We start from the raw sequence: 18,446 nt of genomic DNA on the forward strand, positions 1-18,446 counted from the left end.
ACTCGCACCCAGCGAGATGAAAGAACTGCAAAGCCAATTACAAGAACTTTTAGAGCGTAGTTTCATTCGACCAAGCACATCACTGTGGGGAGCTCCTGTTTTGTTTGTCAAGAAGAAAGATGGTACATTCAGGTTGTGTATCGACTACTGAGAGTTGAACAAACTTACCATTAAGAACCGCTACCCCCTACCGAGAATCGACGACTTATTTGATCAACTACAAGGCTCGTCTGTTTATTCAAAGATTGACTTACGTTTCGGGTATCATCAAATGCGGGTGAAAGAAGATGATATTCCAAAGACTGCTTTCAGAACACGTTACGGTCATTACGAGTTTATGGTCATGCTGTTTGGTTTAACTAATGCACCAGCTGTGTTCATGGACCTTATGAACCGAGTGTGTGGACCATACCTTGACAAGTTTGTCATTGGTTTCATTGATGACATACTTATTTACTCAAAGAATGACCAAGAACACGGTGAACATTTGAGAAAGGTGTTAGAAGTATTGAGGAAGGAAGAATTGTACGCTAAGTTTTCAAAGTGTGCATTTTGGTTGGAAGAAGTTCAATTCCTCGGTCACATAGTGAACAAAGAAGGTATTAAGGTGGATCCGGCAAAGATAGAAACTGTTGAAAAGTGGGAAACCCCGAAAACTCCGAAACACATACGCCAGTTTTTAGGACTAGCTGGTTACTACAGAAGGTTCATCCAAGACTTTTCCAGAATAGCAAAACCCTTGACTGCATTAACGCATAAAGGGAAGAAATTTGAAGGGAATGATGAACAAGAGAAAGCGTTTCAGTTATTGAAGAAAAAGCTAACTACGGCACCTATATTGTCATTGCCTGAAGGGAATGATGATTTTGTGATTTATTGTGATGCATCAAAGCAAGGTCTCGGTTGTGTATTAATGCAACGAATGAAGGTGATTGCTTATGCGTCTAGACAATTGAAGATTCACGAACAAAATTATATGACGCATGATTTGGAATTAGGCGCGGTTGTTTTTGCATTAAAGACTTGGAGGCACTACTTATATGGGGTCAAAAGTATTATATATACCGACCACAAAAGTCTTCAACACATATTTAATCAGAAACAACTGAATATGAGGCAGCATAGGTGGATTGAATTATTGAATGATTACGACTTTGAGATTCGTTACCACCCGGGGAAGGCAAATGTGGTAGCCGATGCCTTGAGCAGGAAGGACAGAGAACCCATTCGAGTAAAATCTATGAATATAATGATTCATAATAACCTTACTACTCAAATAAAGGAGGCCCAACAAGGAGTTTTAAAAGAGAGAAATTTAAAGGATGAAATACCCAAAGGATCGGAGAAGCATCTTAATATTCGGGAAGACGGAACCCGGTATAGGGCTGAAAGGATTTAGGTACCAAAATTTGGAGATATGAGAGAAATGGTACTTAGAGAAGCTCATAAAACCAGATACTCAATACATCCTGGAACGGGGAAGATGTACAAGGATCTCAAGAAACATTTTTTGTGGCCGGGTATGAAAGTCGATGTTGCTAAATATGTAGGAGAATGTTTGACGTGTTCTAAGGTCAAAGCTGAGCATCAGAAACCATCAGGTCTACTTCAACAACCCGAAATCTCGGAATGGAAATGGGAAAACATTACCATGGATTTCATCACTAAATTGCCAAGGACTGCAAGTGGTTTTGATACTATTTGAGTAATAGTTAATCGTCTCACCAAATCAGTACACTTCCTGCTAATAAGAGAAGATGACAAGATGGAGAAGTTAGCACGACTGTATTTGAAGGAAGTCGTCTCCAGACATGGAATACCAATCTCTATTATCTCTGATAGGGATGGCAGATTTATTTCAAGATTCTGGCAGACATTACAGCAAGCATTAGGAACTCGTCTAGACATGAGTACTGCCTATCATCCACAAACTGATGGGCAGAGCGAAAGGACGATACAAACGCTTGAAGACATGCTACGAGCATGTGTTATTGATTTCGGAAATAGTTGGGATCGACATCTACCGTTAGCAGAATTTTCCTACAACAACAACTACCATTCAAGCATTGAGATGAAGCCGTTTGAAGCACTTTATGGTAGAAAGTGCAGGTCTCCGATTTATTGGAGTGAAGTGGGGGATAGACAGATTACGGGTCCGGAGATTATACAAGAAACTACTGAGAAGATCATCCAAATTCAACAACGGTTGAAAACCGCCCAAAGTCGACAAAAGAGCTACGCTGACATTAAAAGAAAAGATATAGAATTTGAAATTGGAGAGATGGTCATGCTTAAAGTTGCACCTTGGAAAGGCGTTGTTCGATTTGGTAAACGAGGGAAATTAAATCCAAGGTATATTGGACCATTCAAGATTATTGATCGTGTCGGACCAGTAGCTTACCGACTTGAGTTACCTCAACAACTCGCGGCTGTACATAACACTTTCCACGTCTCGAATTTGAAGAAATGTTTTGCTAAAGAAGATCTCACTATTCCGTTATATGAAATCCAAATCAACGAAAAACTTCAATTCATCGAAGAACCCGTCGAAATAATGGATCGTGAGGTTAAAAGACTTAAGCAAAACAAGATACCAATTGTTAAGGTTCGATGGAATGCTCGTAGAGGACCCGAGTTCACCTGGGATTGTGAAGATCAGATGAAGAAGAAATACCCGCATCTATTTCCAGAAGATTCGTCAACACCTTCAACAGCTTAAAATTTCGGGACGAAATTTATTTAACGGGTAGGTACTGTAGTGACCCGAACTTTTCCATGTTTATATATATTAATTGAGATTGATATTTACATGATTAAATATTTCCAACATGTTAAGCAATCAAACTTGTTAAGATTTGATTAATTGAAATATTTTTCATATAGACAATTGACCACCCAAGTTGACCGGTGATTCACGAACGTTAAAACTTGTAAAAACTATATGATGACATATATATGGATATATATATAGTTAACATGATACTATGATAAGTAAACATATCATTAAGTATATTAACAATGAACTACATATGTAAAAACAAGACTACTAACTTAATGATTTTTAAACGAGACATATATGTAACGATTATCGTTGTAAAGACATTTAATGTATATATATCATATTAAGAGATATTCATACATGATAATATCATGATAATATAATAATTTAAAATCTCATTTGATATTATAAACATTGGGTTAACAACATTTAACAAGATCGTTAACCTAAAGGTTTCAAAACAACACTTACATGTAACGACTAACGATGACTTAACGACTCAGTTAAAATGTATATACATGTAGTGTTTTAATATGTATTTATACACTTTTGAAAGACTTCAATACACTTATCAAAATACTTCTACTTAACAAAAATGCTTACAATTACATCCTCGTTCAGTTTCATCAACAATTCTACTCGTATGCACCGGTATTCGTACTCGTACAATACACAGCTTTTAGATGTACGTACTATTGGTATATACACTCCAATGATCAGCTATTAGCAGCCCATGTGAGTCACCTAACACATGTGGGAACCATCATTTGGCAACTAGCATGAAATATCTCATAAAATTACAAAAATATGAGTAATCATTCATGACTTATTTACATGAAAACAAAATTACATATCCTTTATATCTAATCCATACACCAATGACCAAAAACACCTACAAACACTTTCATTCTTCAATTTTCTTCATCTAATTGATCTCTCTCAAGTTCTATCTTCAATTTCTAAGTGTTCTTCATATATTCTACAAGTTCTAGTTACATAAAATCAAGAATACTTTCAAGTTTGCTAGCTCACTTCCAATCTTGTAAGGTGATCATCCAACCTCAAGAAATCTTTGTTTCTTACAGTAGGTTATCATTCTAATACAAGGTAATAATCATATTCAAACTTTGGTTTAATTTCTATAACTATAACAATCTTATTTCAAGTGATGATCTTACTTGAACTTGTTTTCGTGTCATGATTCTGCTTCAAGAACTTCGAGCCATCCAAGGATCCGTTGAAGCTAGATCCATTTTTCTCTTTTCCAGTAGGTTTATCCAAGGAACTTAAGGTAGTAATGATGTTCATAACATCATTCGATTCATATACATAAAGCTATCTTATTCGAAGGTTTAAACTTGTAATCACTAGAACATAGTTTAGTTAATTCTAAACTTGTTCGCAAAAAAAAGTTAATCCTTCTAACTTGACTTTTAAAATCAACTAAACACATATTCTATATCTATATGATATGCTAACTTAATGATTTAAAACCTGGAAACACGAAAAACACCGTAAAACCGGATTTACACCGTCGTAGTAACACCGCGGGCTGTTTTGGGTTAGTTAATTAAAAACTATGATAAACTTTGATTTAAAAGTTGTTATTATGAGAAAATGATTTTTATTATGAACATGAAACTATATCCAAAAATTATGGTTAAACTCAAAGTGGAAGTAGGTTTTCTAAAATGGTCATCTAGACGTCGTTCTTTCGACTGAAATGACTACCTTTACAAAAACGACTTGTAACTTATTTTTCTGACTATAAACCTATACTTTTTCTGTTTAGATTTATAAAATAGAGTTCAATATGAAACCATATCAATTTGATTCACTCAAAACGGATTTAAAATGAAGAAGTTATGGGTAAAACAAGATTGGATAATTTTTCTCATTTTAGCTACGTGAAAATTGGTAACAAATCTATTCCAACCATAACTTAATCAACTTGTATTGTATATTATGTAATCTTGTGATACCATAGACACGTATACAATGTTTCGACCTATCATGTCGACACATCTATATATATTTCGGAACAACCAAAGACACTCTATATGTGAATGTTGGAGTTAGCTATACAGGGTTGAGGTTGATTCCAAAATATATATAGTTTGAGTTGTGATTACTGAGATACGTATACACTGGGTCGTGGATTGATTCAAGATAATATTTATCGATTTATTTCTGTACATCTAACTGTGGATAACTAGTTGTAGGTTACTAACGAGGACAGCTGACTTAATAAACTTAAAACATCAAAATATATTAAAAGTGTTGTAAATATATGTTGAACATACTTTGATATATATGTATATATTGTTATAGGTTCGTGAATCAACCAGTGGCCAAGTCTTACTTTCCGACGAAGTAAAAATCTGTGAAACGTGAGTTATAGTCCCACTTTTAAAATCTAAAATTTTTGGGATGAGAATACATGCAGGTTTTATAAATGATTTACAAAATAGACACAAGTACGTGAAACTACATTCTATGGTTGAATTATCGAAATCGAATATGCCCCTTTTTATTAAGTCTGGTAATCTAAGAATTAGGGAACAGACACCCTAATTGACGCGAATCCTAAAGATAGATCTATTGGGCCTAACAAACCCCATCCAAAGTACCGGATGCTTTAGTACTTCGAAATTTATATCATATCCGAAGGGTGTCCCGGAATGATGGGGATATTCTTATATATGCATCTTGTTAATGTCGGTTACCAGGTGTTCACCATATGAATGATTTTTATCTCTATGTATGGGATGTGTATTGAAATATGAAATCTTGTGGTCTATTATTATGATTTGATATATATAGGTTAAACCTATAACTCACCAACATTTTTGTTGACGTTTTAAGCATGTTTATTCTCAGGTGATTATTAAGAGCTTACGCTGTCGCATACTTAAATAAGGACGAGATTTGGAGTCCATGCTTATATGATATTGTGTAAAAACTGCATTCAAGAAACTTATTTTATTGTAACATATTTGTATTGTAAACCATTATGTAATGGTCGTGTGTAAACAGGATATTTTAGATTATCATTATTTGATAATCTACGTAAAGCTTTTTAAACCTTTATTGATAAAATAAAGGTTATGGTTTGTTTTAAAATGAATGCAGTCTTTGAAAAACGTCTCATATAGAGGTCAAAACCTCGCAACGAAATCAATTAATATGGAACGTTTTTAATCAATAAGAACGGGACATTTCACCATCGGTATATAACTCCCATGGTGACAGAGTTGGTGCATGCGTATCTTGATGTTCTGCTGATGCCTCAACATCCGCAGGTAACTCTGCGAGGTAATCCGTATGTATTTGACCCTTAACCGTGCTTCGTGAAGAAAAATTTATTTCATGCTCCCCTAACTCAACAGCCCATTTAGCCATTCGGTCAGAGATTTCAGGTTTATAAAGTACCTGAAACATAATATGATTGCGTTAGTCAATGCGGTATTCCCGGTCATTGCCGCAAATTAGGTTTTTACCAACCTGCTTGATTGGCTGATCAGTTAGAACCACAACTGGGTGTGCTTGAAAATATCGGCGCAAACGCCGCGCCGTGTGGACTAGCGCATACACTAGGTTTTCTATTGGTGCATAGTTTACTTCGCTTGCTGTCAGCGTCTTGCTTACAAAGTAGACCGGCATTTGCGTCTGAGAAAACCTCAGCATTAATTGTATACGAAATAAATAATTCACTAGTAAAAGGGAATGGATTACCTTTCCGCGATCTGCGATAAGAACCGAGCTGATTGCTTCTTTTGATGCCGCAAGGTACAGCGTAAGCGTTTCTCCTGTTACTGGTGCGGTGAGTGTTGGTAATTCAGCGAGCACCTTCTTCATCTCCTGAAAGGCTGATTACGCCTCCTGAGTCCATACAAAGTCTTTTTTCTTTAAGCAATTCTTCAAAGTATTGAAGAATGGCAATTGTCGCTCTGCGGCCTTCGACAAAAACCGCGTGATCGCCGCAAGCTTCCCGGTTAGACTCTGCACGTCTTTCTTTGTTTTCGGAGATGGCAAACTATCAATGGCCTCAATCTTTTTGGGATTTGCCTTGATTCCCCGCGCTGTCACCACATGACCTAGAAACTTGCCTTCCTCTTCCCTAAAACTACACTTGAGCGGGTTAAGCTTCATGTTTATTCTACGTAGAGACGCAAACGTTTCTAGGATGTCCGCGAGCATTTCTTCTTCAGTGTTGCTCTTAATTACCAAGTCGTCAACGTACGCTTCAAGATTCCTGCCAATTTGGTGTTTGAATGCCGCATCAATTACGCGCTGATAGGTTGCGCCTGCGTTTTTTAATCCGAAGGGCATCTTCTTATAACAGTAGATACCTTGCGGCGTATGAAAAGTAGTTTTGTCCTCATCTTCCGCAGCCATTAAGATTTGGTGATAACCCTTGTATGCATCTAGAAAACACTTGTACCGAAAACCTGACAGTGATTCCACCTTCCAATCTATCTCTGGGAGAGGATAGTTGTCCTTGGGACATGCTTTATTAATATCCTTAAAATCAACACACATCCGCCAGTTACCGTCAGCCTTTTTCACCAACACAGGATTAGCAACCCATGTCTGATAGCGCACTTCCCGCAGAATGTTTGCTTTGACTAGGTTATCTACTTCTGCGCACAACCAATAACTGCGTTCAAAAGCCATATGCCGCTTCTTTTGCCTAACGGGCGTGAGTGATGGATTAACATTCAATTTATGTTCCGCAATATCTAGCGGAACCCCAGTCATTTCTGATTCGCGCCACGCGAAAACATCTGCGTTTGCGGATATAATTCTATGTAGCTTAGCCTTGGTTTCAGCTGACAAACCTGCGCCGATTTTAATTCGCTTATCCGGATGTAAACGATTCGCTATGACCGCACAGTTTGCGAGTTGTTCCCCCACGCTGGGAGTGCTTATAGGCACAACTGAGCCACACAACTCAGTTGTTTGATGTGACGCAATCGCTGTAGTGACCCGAACTTTTTCATGTTTATATATATTAATTGAGATTGATGTTTACATGATTAAATGTTTCCAACATGTTAAGCAATCAAACTTGTTAAGACTTGATTAATTGAAATAGGTTTCATATAGACAATTGACCACCCAAGTTGACCGGTGATTCACGAACGTTAAAACTTGTAAAAAACTATATGATGACATACATATGGTTATATATATAGTTAACATGATATTATGATAAGTAAACATATCATTAATTATATTAACAATGAACTACATATGTAAAAACAAGACTACTAACTTAATGATTTTGAAACGAGACATATATGTAACGTTTATCGTTGTAACGACATTTAATGTATATATATCATATTAAGAGATATTCGTACATCATAATATCATGATAATATAATAATTTAAAATCTCTTTTGTTATTATAAACATTGGGTTAACAACATTTAACAAGATCGTTAACCTAAAGGTTTCAAAACAACACTTACATGTAACGACTAACGATGACTTAACGACTCAGTTAAAATGTATATACATGTAGTGTTTTAATATGTATTTATACACTTTTGAAAGACTTCAATACACTTATCAAAATACTTCTACTTAACAAAAATGCTTACAATTACATTCTCGTTCAGTTTCATCAACAATTCTACTCGTATGCACCCGTATTCGTACTCGTACAGTACACAGCTTTTAGATGTATGTACTATTGGTATATACACTCCAATGATCAGCTCTTAGCAGCCCATGTGAGTCACCTAACACATGTGGGAACCATCATTTGGCAACTAGCATGAAATATCTCATAAAATTACAAAAATATGAGTAATCATTCATGACTTATTTACATGAAAACAAAATTACATATCCTTTATATCTAATCCATACACCAACGACCAAAAACACCTACAAACACTTTCATTCTTCAATTTTCTTCATCTAATTGATCTCTCTCAAGTTCTATCTTCAAGTTCTAAGTGTTCTTCATAAATTACAAAAGTTCTAGTTTCATAAAATCAAGAATACTTTCAAGTTTGCTAGCTCACTTCCAATCTTGTAAGGTGATCATCCAACCTCAAGAAATCTTTGTTTCTTACAGTAGGTTATCATTCTAATACAAGGTAATAATCATATTCAAACTTTGGTTCAATTTCTATAACTATAACAATCTTATTTCAAGTGATGATCTTACTTGAACTTGTTTTCGTGTCATGATTCTGCTTCAAGAACTTCGAGCCATCCAAGGATCTATTGAAGCTAGATCCATTTTTCTCTTTTCCAGTAGGTTTATCCAAGGAAATTAAGGTAGTAATGATGTTCATAACATCATTCGATTCATACATATAAAGCTATCTTATTCGAAGGTTTAAACTTGTAATCACTAGAACATAGTTTAGTTAATTCTAAACTTGTTCGCAAACAAAAGTTAATCCTTCTAACTTGACTTTTAAAATCAACTAAACACATGTTCTATATCTATATGATATGCTAACTTAATGATTTAAAACCTGGAAACACGAAAAACACCGTAAAACCGGATTTACGCCGTCGTAGTAACACCGCGGGCTGTTTTGGGTTAGTTAATTAAAAACTATGATAAACTTTGATTTAAAAGTTGTTATTCTGAGAAAATGATTTTTATTATGAACATGAAACTATATCCAAAAATTATGGTTAAACTCAAAGTGAAAGTATGTTTTCTAAAATGGTCATCTAGACGTCGTTCTTTCGACTGAAATGACTACCTTTACAAAAACGATTTGTAACTTATTTTTCCGACTATAAACCTATACTTTTTCTGTTTAGATTCATAAAATAGAGTTCAATATGAAACCATAGCAATTTGATTCACTCAAAACGGATTTAAAATGAAGAAGTTATGGGTAAAACAAGATTGGATAATTTTTCTCATTTTAGCTACGTGAAAATTGGTAACAAATCTATTCCAACCATAACTTAATCAACTTGTATTGTATATTATGTAATCTTGAGATACCATAGACACGTATACAATGTTTCGACCTATCATGTCGACACATCTATATATATTTCGGAACAACCATAGACACTCTATATGTGAATGTTGGAGTTAGCTATACAGGGTTGAGGTTGATTCCAAAATATATATAGTTTGAGTTGTGATCAATACTGAGATACGTATACACTGGGTCGTGGATTGATTCAAGATAATATTTATCGATTTATTTCTGTACATCTAACTGTGGACAACTAGTTATAGGTTACTAACGAGGACAGCTGACTTAATAAACTTAAAACATCAAAATATATTAAAAGTGTTGTAAATATATTTTGAACATACTTTGATATATATGTATATATTGTTATAGGTTCGTGAATCAACCAGTGGCCAAGTCTTACTTCCCGACGAAGTAAAAATCTGTGAAAGTGAGTTATAGTCCCACTTTTAAAATCTAATATTTTTGGGATGAGAATACATGCAGGTTTTATAAATGATTTACAAAATAGACACAAGTACGTGAAACTACATTCTATGGTTGAATTATCGAAATCGAATATGCCCCTTTTTATTAAGTCTGGTAATCTAAGAATTAGGGAACAGACACCCTAATTGACGCGAATCCTAAAGATAGATCTATTGGGCCTAACAAACCCCATCCAAAGTACCGGATGCTTTAGTACTTCGAAATTTATATCATATCCGAAGGGTGTCCCGGAATGATGGGGATATTCTTATATATGCATCTTGTTATTGTCGGTTACCAGGTGTTCACCATATGAATGATTTTTATCTCTATGTATGGGATGTGTATTGAAATATGAAATCTTGTGGTCTATTGTTACGATTTGATATATATAGGTTAAACCTATAACTCACCAACATTTTTGTTGACGTTTAAAGCATGTTTATTCTCAGGTGAATATTAAGAGCTTCCGCTGTTGCATACTAAAATAAGGACAAGATTTGGAGTCCATGTTTGTATGATATTGTGTAAAAACTGCATTCAAGAAACTGATTTCGATGTAACATATTTGTATTGTAAACCATTATGTAATGGTCGTGTGTAAACAGGATATTTTAGATTATCATTATTTGATAATCTACGTAAAGCTTTTTAAACCTTTATTTATGAAATAAAGGTTATGGTTTGTTTTAAAAATGAATGCAGTCTTTGAAAAACGTCTCATATAGAGGTCAAAACCTCGCAACGAAATCAATTAATATGGAACGTTTTTAATCAATAAGAACGGGACATTTCAATCGTGGCAACGCCTCCCAATGTAGGAAACTTAATCAATCCATGCACCACTGATGGTATAATGTTAAAACACCGTATGAAGTTTCTTCCTAGCAGCGCGTTATACCGCGAAGTCGATCGGACCACATAAAAATCAACCAAGTCATGTCTGACCATCTGTGGATTCATGTCATCCGCAAGCTCTACCATCAGCTCTATCCGCCCTATCGGCCATGAGCTTTCTCCGGAGAACCCAGATAACGTAACATCAGACTGGCATAGCTGCGTCCTAACTTCTGCAGGAAGGAAACGATAGCAATGTTCGTACATAATGTCGACGCCACTCCCGGTGTCAACATGCATGCGTTTAATTTGTACTCCGCAAGTAGGGATACGACACTTGATGATAATGGGATCGTTAACTGTGTCGATTGACATTACAGGAGGAAACGTGATTGGGAGAAGTTCCCAGTCATGATGATCATTGTACTTTCTCCGCTGGCAAACTTTCTCTGCGTCAACCATATTGATGGTTAAGTCAGCGTTTTTTGTTTTATCAACTTTTTGCCATGCGAAAGTTTTAGCCTTCGAACCTTCCTCTGTGGATTTTCCCTTGTCCTTCTTAGGTGGTTTTAAGTGATCCAATTTACCTGCGCGTAGTGCCTCGAGCACTCGTTCCATCAAGTTTTTGCATCGATTAGTGTCATGCCCGTAATCGTCATGGAATTCGCAATACTTTGTTTTATCCCGCTTACCAAATTCTGTAAGCGGAGTTGGAACCGCAAAGGTTGCGCATACCGGTTCGGTTGCCAAAATTTCTTTTGGCGTTTTAGACAAACTTTTAAGCAGCGCATAGTTCTGATTATTGATGTCGCGCTGATTATTGTTTCGATAATTGCCACTTGATTTCCCTTTATCATTCCTGATAGGACCACCGCTAGGATACCTTCCGCGAGAGTTGTTACCACGATTTTGATCGCGCGAACGATCATCGTCGTCCTTCCTCTCATTGCGTGAGCTAGCTGTTGGGATGTCATTATCTTCGCCACTCCGCATATAGTCGTGGCATTCATTAAGCGCCTCAGCATAAGTTGTTGGGACTGTATGGCGCAGACGCCTTACCAGTGTTGGATGACTTTCTGAGTTTATACCATGTATGAGTCCGAAAATCTGTTGCTCTGGTTTGAGATCTGGTATGCGCAGACACACATTAGTATATCTTGTGAGAAATTCACCCAAAGATTCCTTGGATTTCTGCACAATATCATGACATTCAATATGAGTGCGTTTGCGTGGCCTCTGATTCTGATATTGCAGCAAGAATTTCGTCCGCAGATCCATAAACCCGGCTATACTACCCGCCGGCAGTTTATTAAACCATTCACGAGCAATACCCTGCAGTGTCATTGGAAATATCTGACACGCAACCGGATCCACCCAACCTTGAGTGCGCATTGTGCCTTCAAAACGCTGTAAGAAGTCATCCGGATCAGTTAAGCCATTGTAAATACCTAATGTATGAGGTATCTTTGGTGCAGATGGAAAGGGATATGTAGCTATATGCGGAGGAAACTTATCAAAAGTTGTTGGTAGCTCAAAAGGTGGTTTAACAGGGTCACCTTTGAGCCCTGCGAAGAAACGCCTCATCATATCCTGAACAAAATCAGGTTGTGAAAACAGGTGGACCATGTCGGGAGGTGCCACCTGCATAAATTGGCCTGCGAGATTCGCTTGCCCCTGAATATTTTGCCAGGGCTGCCCTGGCGTCTGCGGATACAACCAAGGCTGATTTGGAAAAGAAGGCAGGCTTGCCGGCGTAGAGTATACGGGTATCTGAAAAGGTATCGAAACCTGTGGCGCAGATGCCTGTGAGACCTGAGGATATGCCGCTATAAGCCCAACCGTATGCGCAGTGCTTTGCTGTTCTGCGGTTATCGGCGTCCAATGAGAATTGGCATCCGGAATGACACCGAACCCCCAACTATTAAGTAATGCCTGCGCATCCGCAGGAGTCAAAAACTACGAAATTGGACGCGGTGGTTGCCAAGGTTGCAACGGTGTAAACGATGAATTCTGCTGAACACTCTGCGTCCGCAGAGGGATCGAAACCGTGGTACTATAAATAGGTACCTGGTCGCAGCATACTACGTGCGGGCATACTGTTTCACCGCTAGTGCCTGCCAAGATGACCCTTGGATCCACTGCGGAAAAATCCAACCGCGTAGTGGTAACTGGCGAGTTTGCCCTTGGCGGTGTGATCCCATCAGGATATATCGGCTTATACCTCTGAAAAGGTTCGCCGGATACAGGTGGAAGATATGGCGCGTATCCCGCCCCCGTAGTCGTAGCCTGCGTATGCTGACTGCCAGATGGTGTGTTTTGATTATCCGTTTGAGTACGTTCCGACGAGTCCCCGGAAGTCATGATACTGTGAAATGAAAAAATTCAAAAAATTTCGTGAAAAATAAGCCTTATAATTCAAAACCTTTTAAAAGAGAAAGCAATTAAACAGTCTTGAACTAGTTCGACTCTCAATGAAAGCACCACTTGATCATGCATATTTTTACCATTGGGTTTAACATGCATGCTCAATGCATTAGTGGGGTTTAAGGATCTTAGAACAAGGCTCTCCGGTCCGGCTACCGTGAATAACCCTGGCCGACATGATGATGTCGGCGGGGTGGCCAAGTGATTAAGTCCACCTTCGATAGCGATCGCTGATCAGAAGGCCCCAAATAAGGTTGTAGGTGCTAGCTTAATGAAGAACTAACCTATTAACCTTGAAGAGACGAAGAATGATGCTTAATTACGTAAAGCGTGTGGCAGATGGTAGTTACGTAATGTGACGATGTTTAGAATGATAGTTAGGGTTTGTATATATAGGCAAACCCTAATTCTAGAACCATCCGAGATAATGGCAATCATTTCCATAACAAACTCCCCCGAATCACGGATGTAATTATGGAAAAGATATTTACTTGATAGCCAAGTAATCGCTGTTCCGGGAACAAAGGCATTAGATACGAATCCGCATACCGCATAACGCACCTGAGCACACGCATACGCACCCTAGAGGGTGCCCGCATAGATTTGCAGGTGCGCATGCGGATTGCGGTATCATTATCCATTACTAATTAAAAATTCTTAATTTGTATAATTGAGATGACACCACAATTTGATTAGATAATTTGGTGATGGTCTAACAAAATTAATGAATGAGCATAAATCTGGAGATTCACTGGTTTTGCTATAATGTAGTATAAATTGGTAATTAGCCATAATGTAGTATAACTGTATATGTGTATATATTGGTAATGTAGTATAAATCTGGAGATTCACTGGTTTTGCTATAATGTAGTATAAATTGGTAATTAGCCATTAACATTTTAAGACAATTATAAAAATGAATCTCTTTTTAGTTATTCCTTAGTTAAAATAAAGATAATATCTACATAATACTGTAAAAAGCACTTCAAATTCAAAATAGTCTAGCAGTTGAAGTTTTATATTCACACTTTTATTTTCTAACAACTTGAATATATTAAGGCTGGCGAGAAGTTTGAAAAGAAAAATTACAGTGTGTTCAAAATAGTCTGACAGCTAACATCGTATCCGAGGTGGTCTAATTTGAAGGTCCTTATATAGTTATATACCATAGATAAGTTCAATTTGATATTTAGAGAATATGATAAATTGAGAATAAATTGAGAATCTAAACAAGCTAAATTTTAGTAATCATATACGTGACAATTTCATTTTACATCTCGATACCTATTTAGAATGTTTAAGTGAACTATGATACGTGATACATATTTTACATATTTCATTTTCCATCTCAATAAATAAACATTTAATATGTTCCTAATCAATTACAATTTTTGTCACCAGTTTGTAATTTATACATGATACACCTATTTGTTTTCCTTTCAAGAGTTAAAATAAATAGGGTAAACACAAAGGGTGTCTCATCTATCGGTATCAAGGGAAATCATTAGCTTTAAAGTTATAAGTTTGAGTTTCGTCATAAACAAAAAATAAAAAAATAAAAAAAATTAAATAAATAAATAAATAAAAAATGTGTGTGTGTGTTATTCTAAAAAAAAATGGGGTAAACAAAAGCATTTTTGTTTTTTTCTAAAATGTACCAAAAGCAAGAAACAAAAGGTACAGAATAATAGCTAAGAAGTTGTACATAATTAGGTCATAGTCAATTGGTCATCATTTTGTTAGTTGCAGATTCCCCTACATTAGGAAACAATGGTCAAGCATCCATCAAACCTAATTGAATGATGAAAAGTTAACATATGTAGGTGACCGCATCTTATCTTAATGGTCCTTCAAAAGTAGGTTCACGGATTATATAGGTTCACCAGACCATTAGTTATCATCAATGTGACATTGTAAGGTTGTTTGAGATAATTGTTACGTGACAATGTTGTGGAGGAAATGAATGTAATGGTGTATGCGAAAGCTATGGTCTTATGGATGATGATAAAATATGATAGAAAAAAGAAAATAATAAATATATATCATAATAATATAATGTTGCCCCACGCCCATGTTTCTGCGCATTGAAAAATGCCTTGCCTTAAACGCCCCACAACAAGTGTTGTGAGCGTTTAGGTTGACACATCAGATATTCCACACACGGTAAACTCGCGTAACAAGTGGTCTCAAGAATACAAAATTATTGTAACTACATCGGGCGTTGATATTTCCACTTGTAATTTTTATAAATCCACTATTATCATGCTTCACCAGCATGTATAGTACAACTACCTAATGCATGAGTGTATATTACAACTACCTAATACATGAGAGTAAGTGTATTTATCAAAATTAAAAGTGAATATATCACTCACCTTCTTGAAAGAATACGAATTTAGATTTTGGTCGAGGATAAACGGGTAAAACATTTATGTCATTGAAATCGAGGATTTTTTCGAGACAGTTAACTAAACATGAATGAGAAACCGCTAATATGAACTAATTACTCATAACTTCTATTGATCAATCAAGCACGAATCGAAGAGAAACCGTTTTGAGAACCTTTGTGTTTATGACCATTCTTAGTGCCACGCCTTCCTCGAACACACCCTCCTCGTTTTGTGTCTTCCGCATTGCCCACCTGTTTTGAAAAAACATCACAATATCACAAACCACATTGTTAGTACTTGATTTGGATCCAACTAAATAACTAATAAATCGAATAAAGAGTTCGATAAACCAACCCCTAAGCAAAATCCTTGTGCACTCATTCTGAAATTTGAAGAGTCTGCAAATGTAGAAGTTGACATTTCAGACGAAACTCGTTTGTTAATCGAAGTAGAGCTTTCGCTACAACTTGAAAACAAAGAAGGACAAGTAGTGAAGCTTTTCGTTGATTCGATGTCGCTTTGAAACATCTCCTCAAATAAATCTTTAAGCTCTTCAAAACTCGTCTCGGCGTTTTCCTGTAAAAAATATTTTTAAAATCGCGATTTTGGCATGCATATATGCTAGATTGCTAATCTACTTTGTTTCCTTAAATAAAGATAAGAGAATAAAGAGCTTACATTGGGTTTGTTTTGCCTCATCATCGTTGCCATTTCGGTCAAGAAGTCAGCCATACCCTAATTCCCATCAATCAGTTTTACAAAACCACGTTATCAGTAAGTTCTTGATATTTATTGTCATAAAGATGTTTTTTTAAAGAAATTATGATAAATGCCAGAAAGATTAGACAATGAACATGAATACTCTTGCAAGAAAAGGAAGAAAGAACTTACATCCGCATCGTCATTATCATTGTCATGGATTCCGACATCGTACATAAATCTTTTGTTTGCATCAGAAAGTACTAGGATCCAGAAATAATGAAAAAATTAAAGATTGAGCTAACATTTACTTGTGGAATTTATAAATATTAAGTAACAAGATTCAGTACCCAATTACAATGAGAAGTAGAACAAGTAAACTATTACAGATTTTATCAAACCTGAATACCTTATAAGGAACAAATATATGAATACACTAGCTAGGCAATCATCAAAACAATAAATTGCAAGTGGAACACTACAAAGAGATCAAAGAAATGCATATATATAAGAAAATATACATACCAGAATAAGCTTCTTGCACTGCCTGAAACTTGTTTTTAGCCTCTTCCACATACTTCAAATTACCAGAAGCTGAGCATCTATCAGGATGCCATCTCTACACCACACAAAACAACATCACAACACAAATCTGACCCAAACTTCATTCAAAATTAACCTTCCACAATATTTCGTCTTGGTTGGATATCATCACAATCACAAACAGTGGCGGAACCAGAATTTTTTTTCACCGGGGGCGAAATTTTTTTCAAAAGCGTTCACATTTTCTGTAAAAATATTTCTTTCATTCTTCCATGAAAATACAACCTTTTGGGTCATAGGTTTTGGGTTGGGAGCAAATCTGAAGGCTTTTGGGCAAAATATGGAGTTTTTTGGAGCAAAATCAAATTTTAAGCCTGGAAATTTCAAATCCACTAGGGTCAAAATCAAAAAATCCAAAATTTTAACACTGAAAATTTCAAATCCACTGAGGGCGGGTGCCATCCCCTGCCCCTACGGAGTTTTGCCAATGAATCACAAAGGATCTCAGGTTCATATCTTGGGGTGATTGAGAAAAGGGCCGAAAAAGGTCACGGGATAACAGGTTTAGGCCGCGTACATGTGAATTAATAAATAATCCATTCTCGAGGTAGTCTGATCGTAAAAATCATTATTCTTTTACAAAATTTCGTCACAGCGCAAAAATAAAAAAATTAATACAGATAAAATAGTTACATAACTGATAACTCTATGTCCCAGGAGTCATGTAAACCAAGCTCAATTCTACCTCACCATAAAACTATAGAAGTACTAATTGAAACTTTCATTTCATGTTGCAAATGTACAGTCAATTAACTAAAAAAAAAAAGCTTATCATTCTCTCAAAGAACAATAACAGAAAAACACATCAAAATAAGATAGTCAATGAACTCTTCATTTTCAAGAATTAAAGTCAATAATATCTTAAAAATATAATTTTTATAAGAGGGGTGTTAATAAAAATGATAAATTTTAAGAATTGCTAACCAGTGCAAGTTTCTTGTAGGCATTCTTGAGCTCTGCTTCATTGCATTCTTTTTTCAACCCCAAAATTTCATAAAAATTGCTGCTTTCTTCTTTATTACTATCCATTCTTCAAACCCTTGTCACTAAAACTACAAGAGTTAGTAAAAAAATGTTCCTTTTTTTGTTATTGTCGACAAATTGTTGAATCGAAAAATCACAACCCAGAATTTGGTATGAATTCTTGAAGGCTTATAATAATAAGGCAATTGATGATATACATGATTGCAGAGTAAAACACGGCACGTTAGAATGTTTTCGTGAGGATATGCGTACAAATTATACATTCATACGACGTTTAAGGCCTCAAGAAGTCTC

General features: G+C 36.0%; 1 protein-coding gene across 1 annotated transcript; it reads right to left on the minus strand.

Moving 5' to 3' along the window:
* Positions 1-15,710: 15,710 nt before the first annotated feature.
* Positions 15,711-18,446, minus strand: LOC139872916 (uncharacterized). Its single transcript, XM_071860852.1, has 6 exons — positions 18,093-18,446; positions 17,091-17,184; positions 16,758-16,828; positions 16,545-16,601; positions 16,221-16,442; positions 15,711-16,117 (listed from the first exon to the last, which is right to left on the minus strand). Exons 1-6 carry the CDS (start codon positions 18,195-18,197, stop codon positions 16,004-16,006), a joined length of 663 nt encoding a protein of 220 aa, XP_071716953.1. The 5' UTR covers positions 18,198-18,446; the 3' UTR covers positions 15,711-16,003.

This window comes from Rutidosis leptorrhynchoides, chromosome 10, assembly GCF_046630445.1.
Source record: "Rutidosis leptorrhynchoides isolate AG116_Rl617_1_P2 chromosome 10, CSIRO_AGI_Rlap_v1, whole genome shotgun sequence".
Classification (NCBI taxonomy): Eukaryota; Viridiplantae; Streptophyta; class Magnoliopsida; order Asterales; family Asteraceae; genus Rutidosis; species Rutidosis leptorrhynchoides.

What these genes read in the sequence shown, in the direction of transcription:
- LOC139872916 (XM_071860852.1), bottom strand. Translation starts at nt 18,197, where the DNA reads ATGGATAGTAATAAAGAAGAAAGCAGCAATTTTTATGAAATTTTGGGG. An exon ending in AGTGCAAGAAGCTTATTCTG is followed by an intron (nt 16,829 to 17,090) that starts GTATGTATATTT and finishes TCTGGATCCTAG; the next exon opens with TACTTTCTGATGCAAACAAA. An exon ending in CACAAGGATTTTGCTTAGGG is followed by an intron (nt 16,118 to 16,220) that starts GTTGGTTTATCG and finishes TTTTCAAAACAG; the next exon opens with GTGGGCAATGCGGAAGACAC.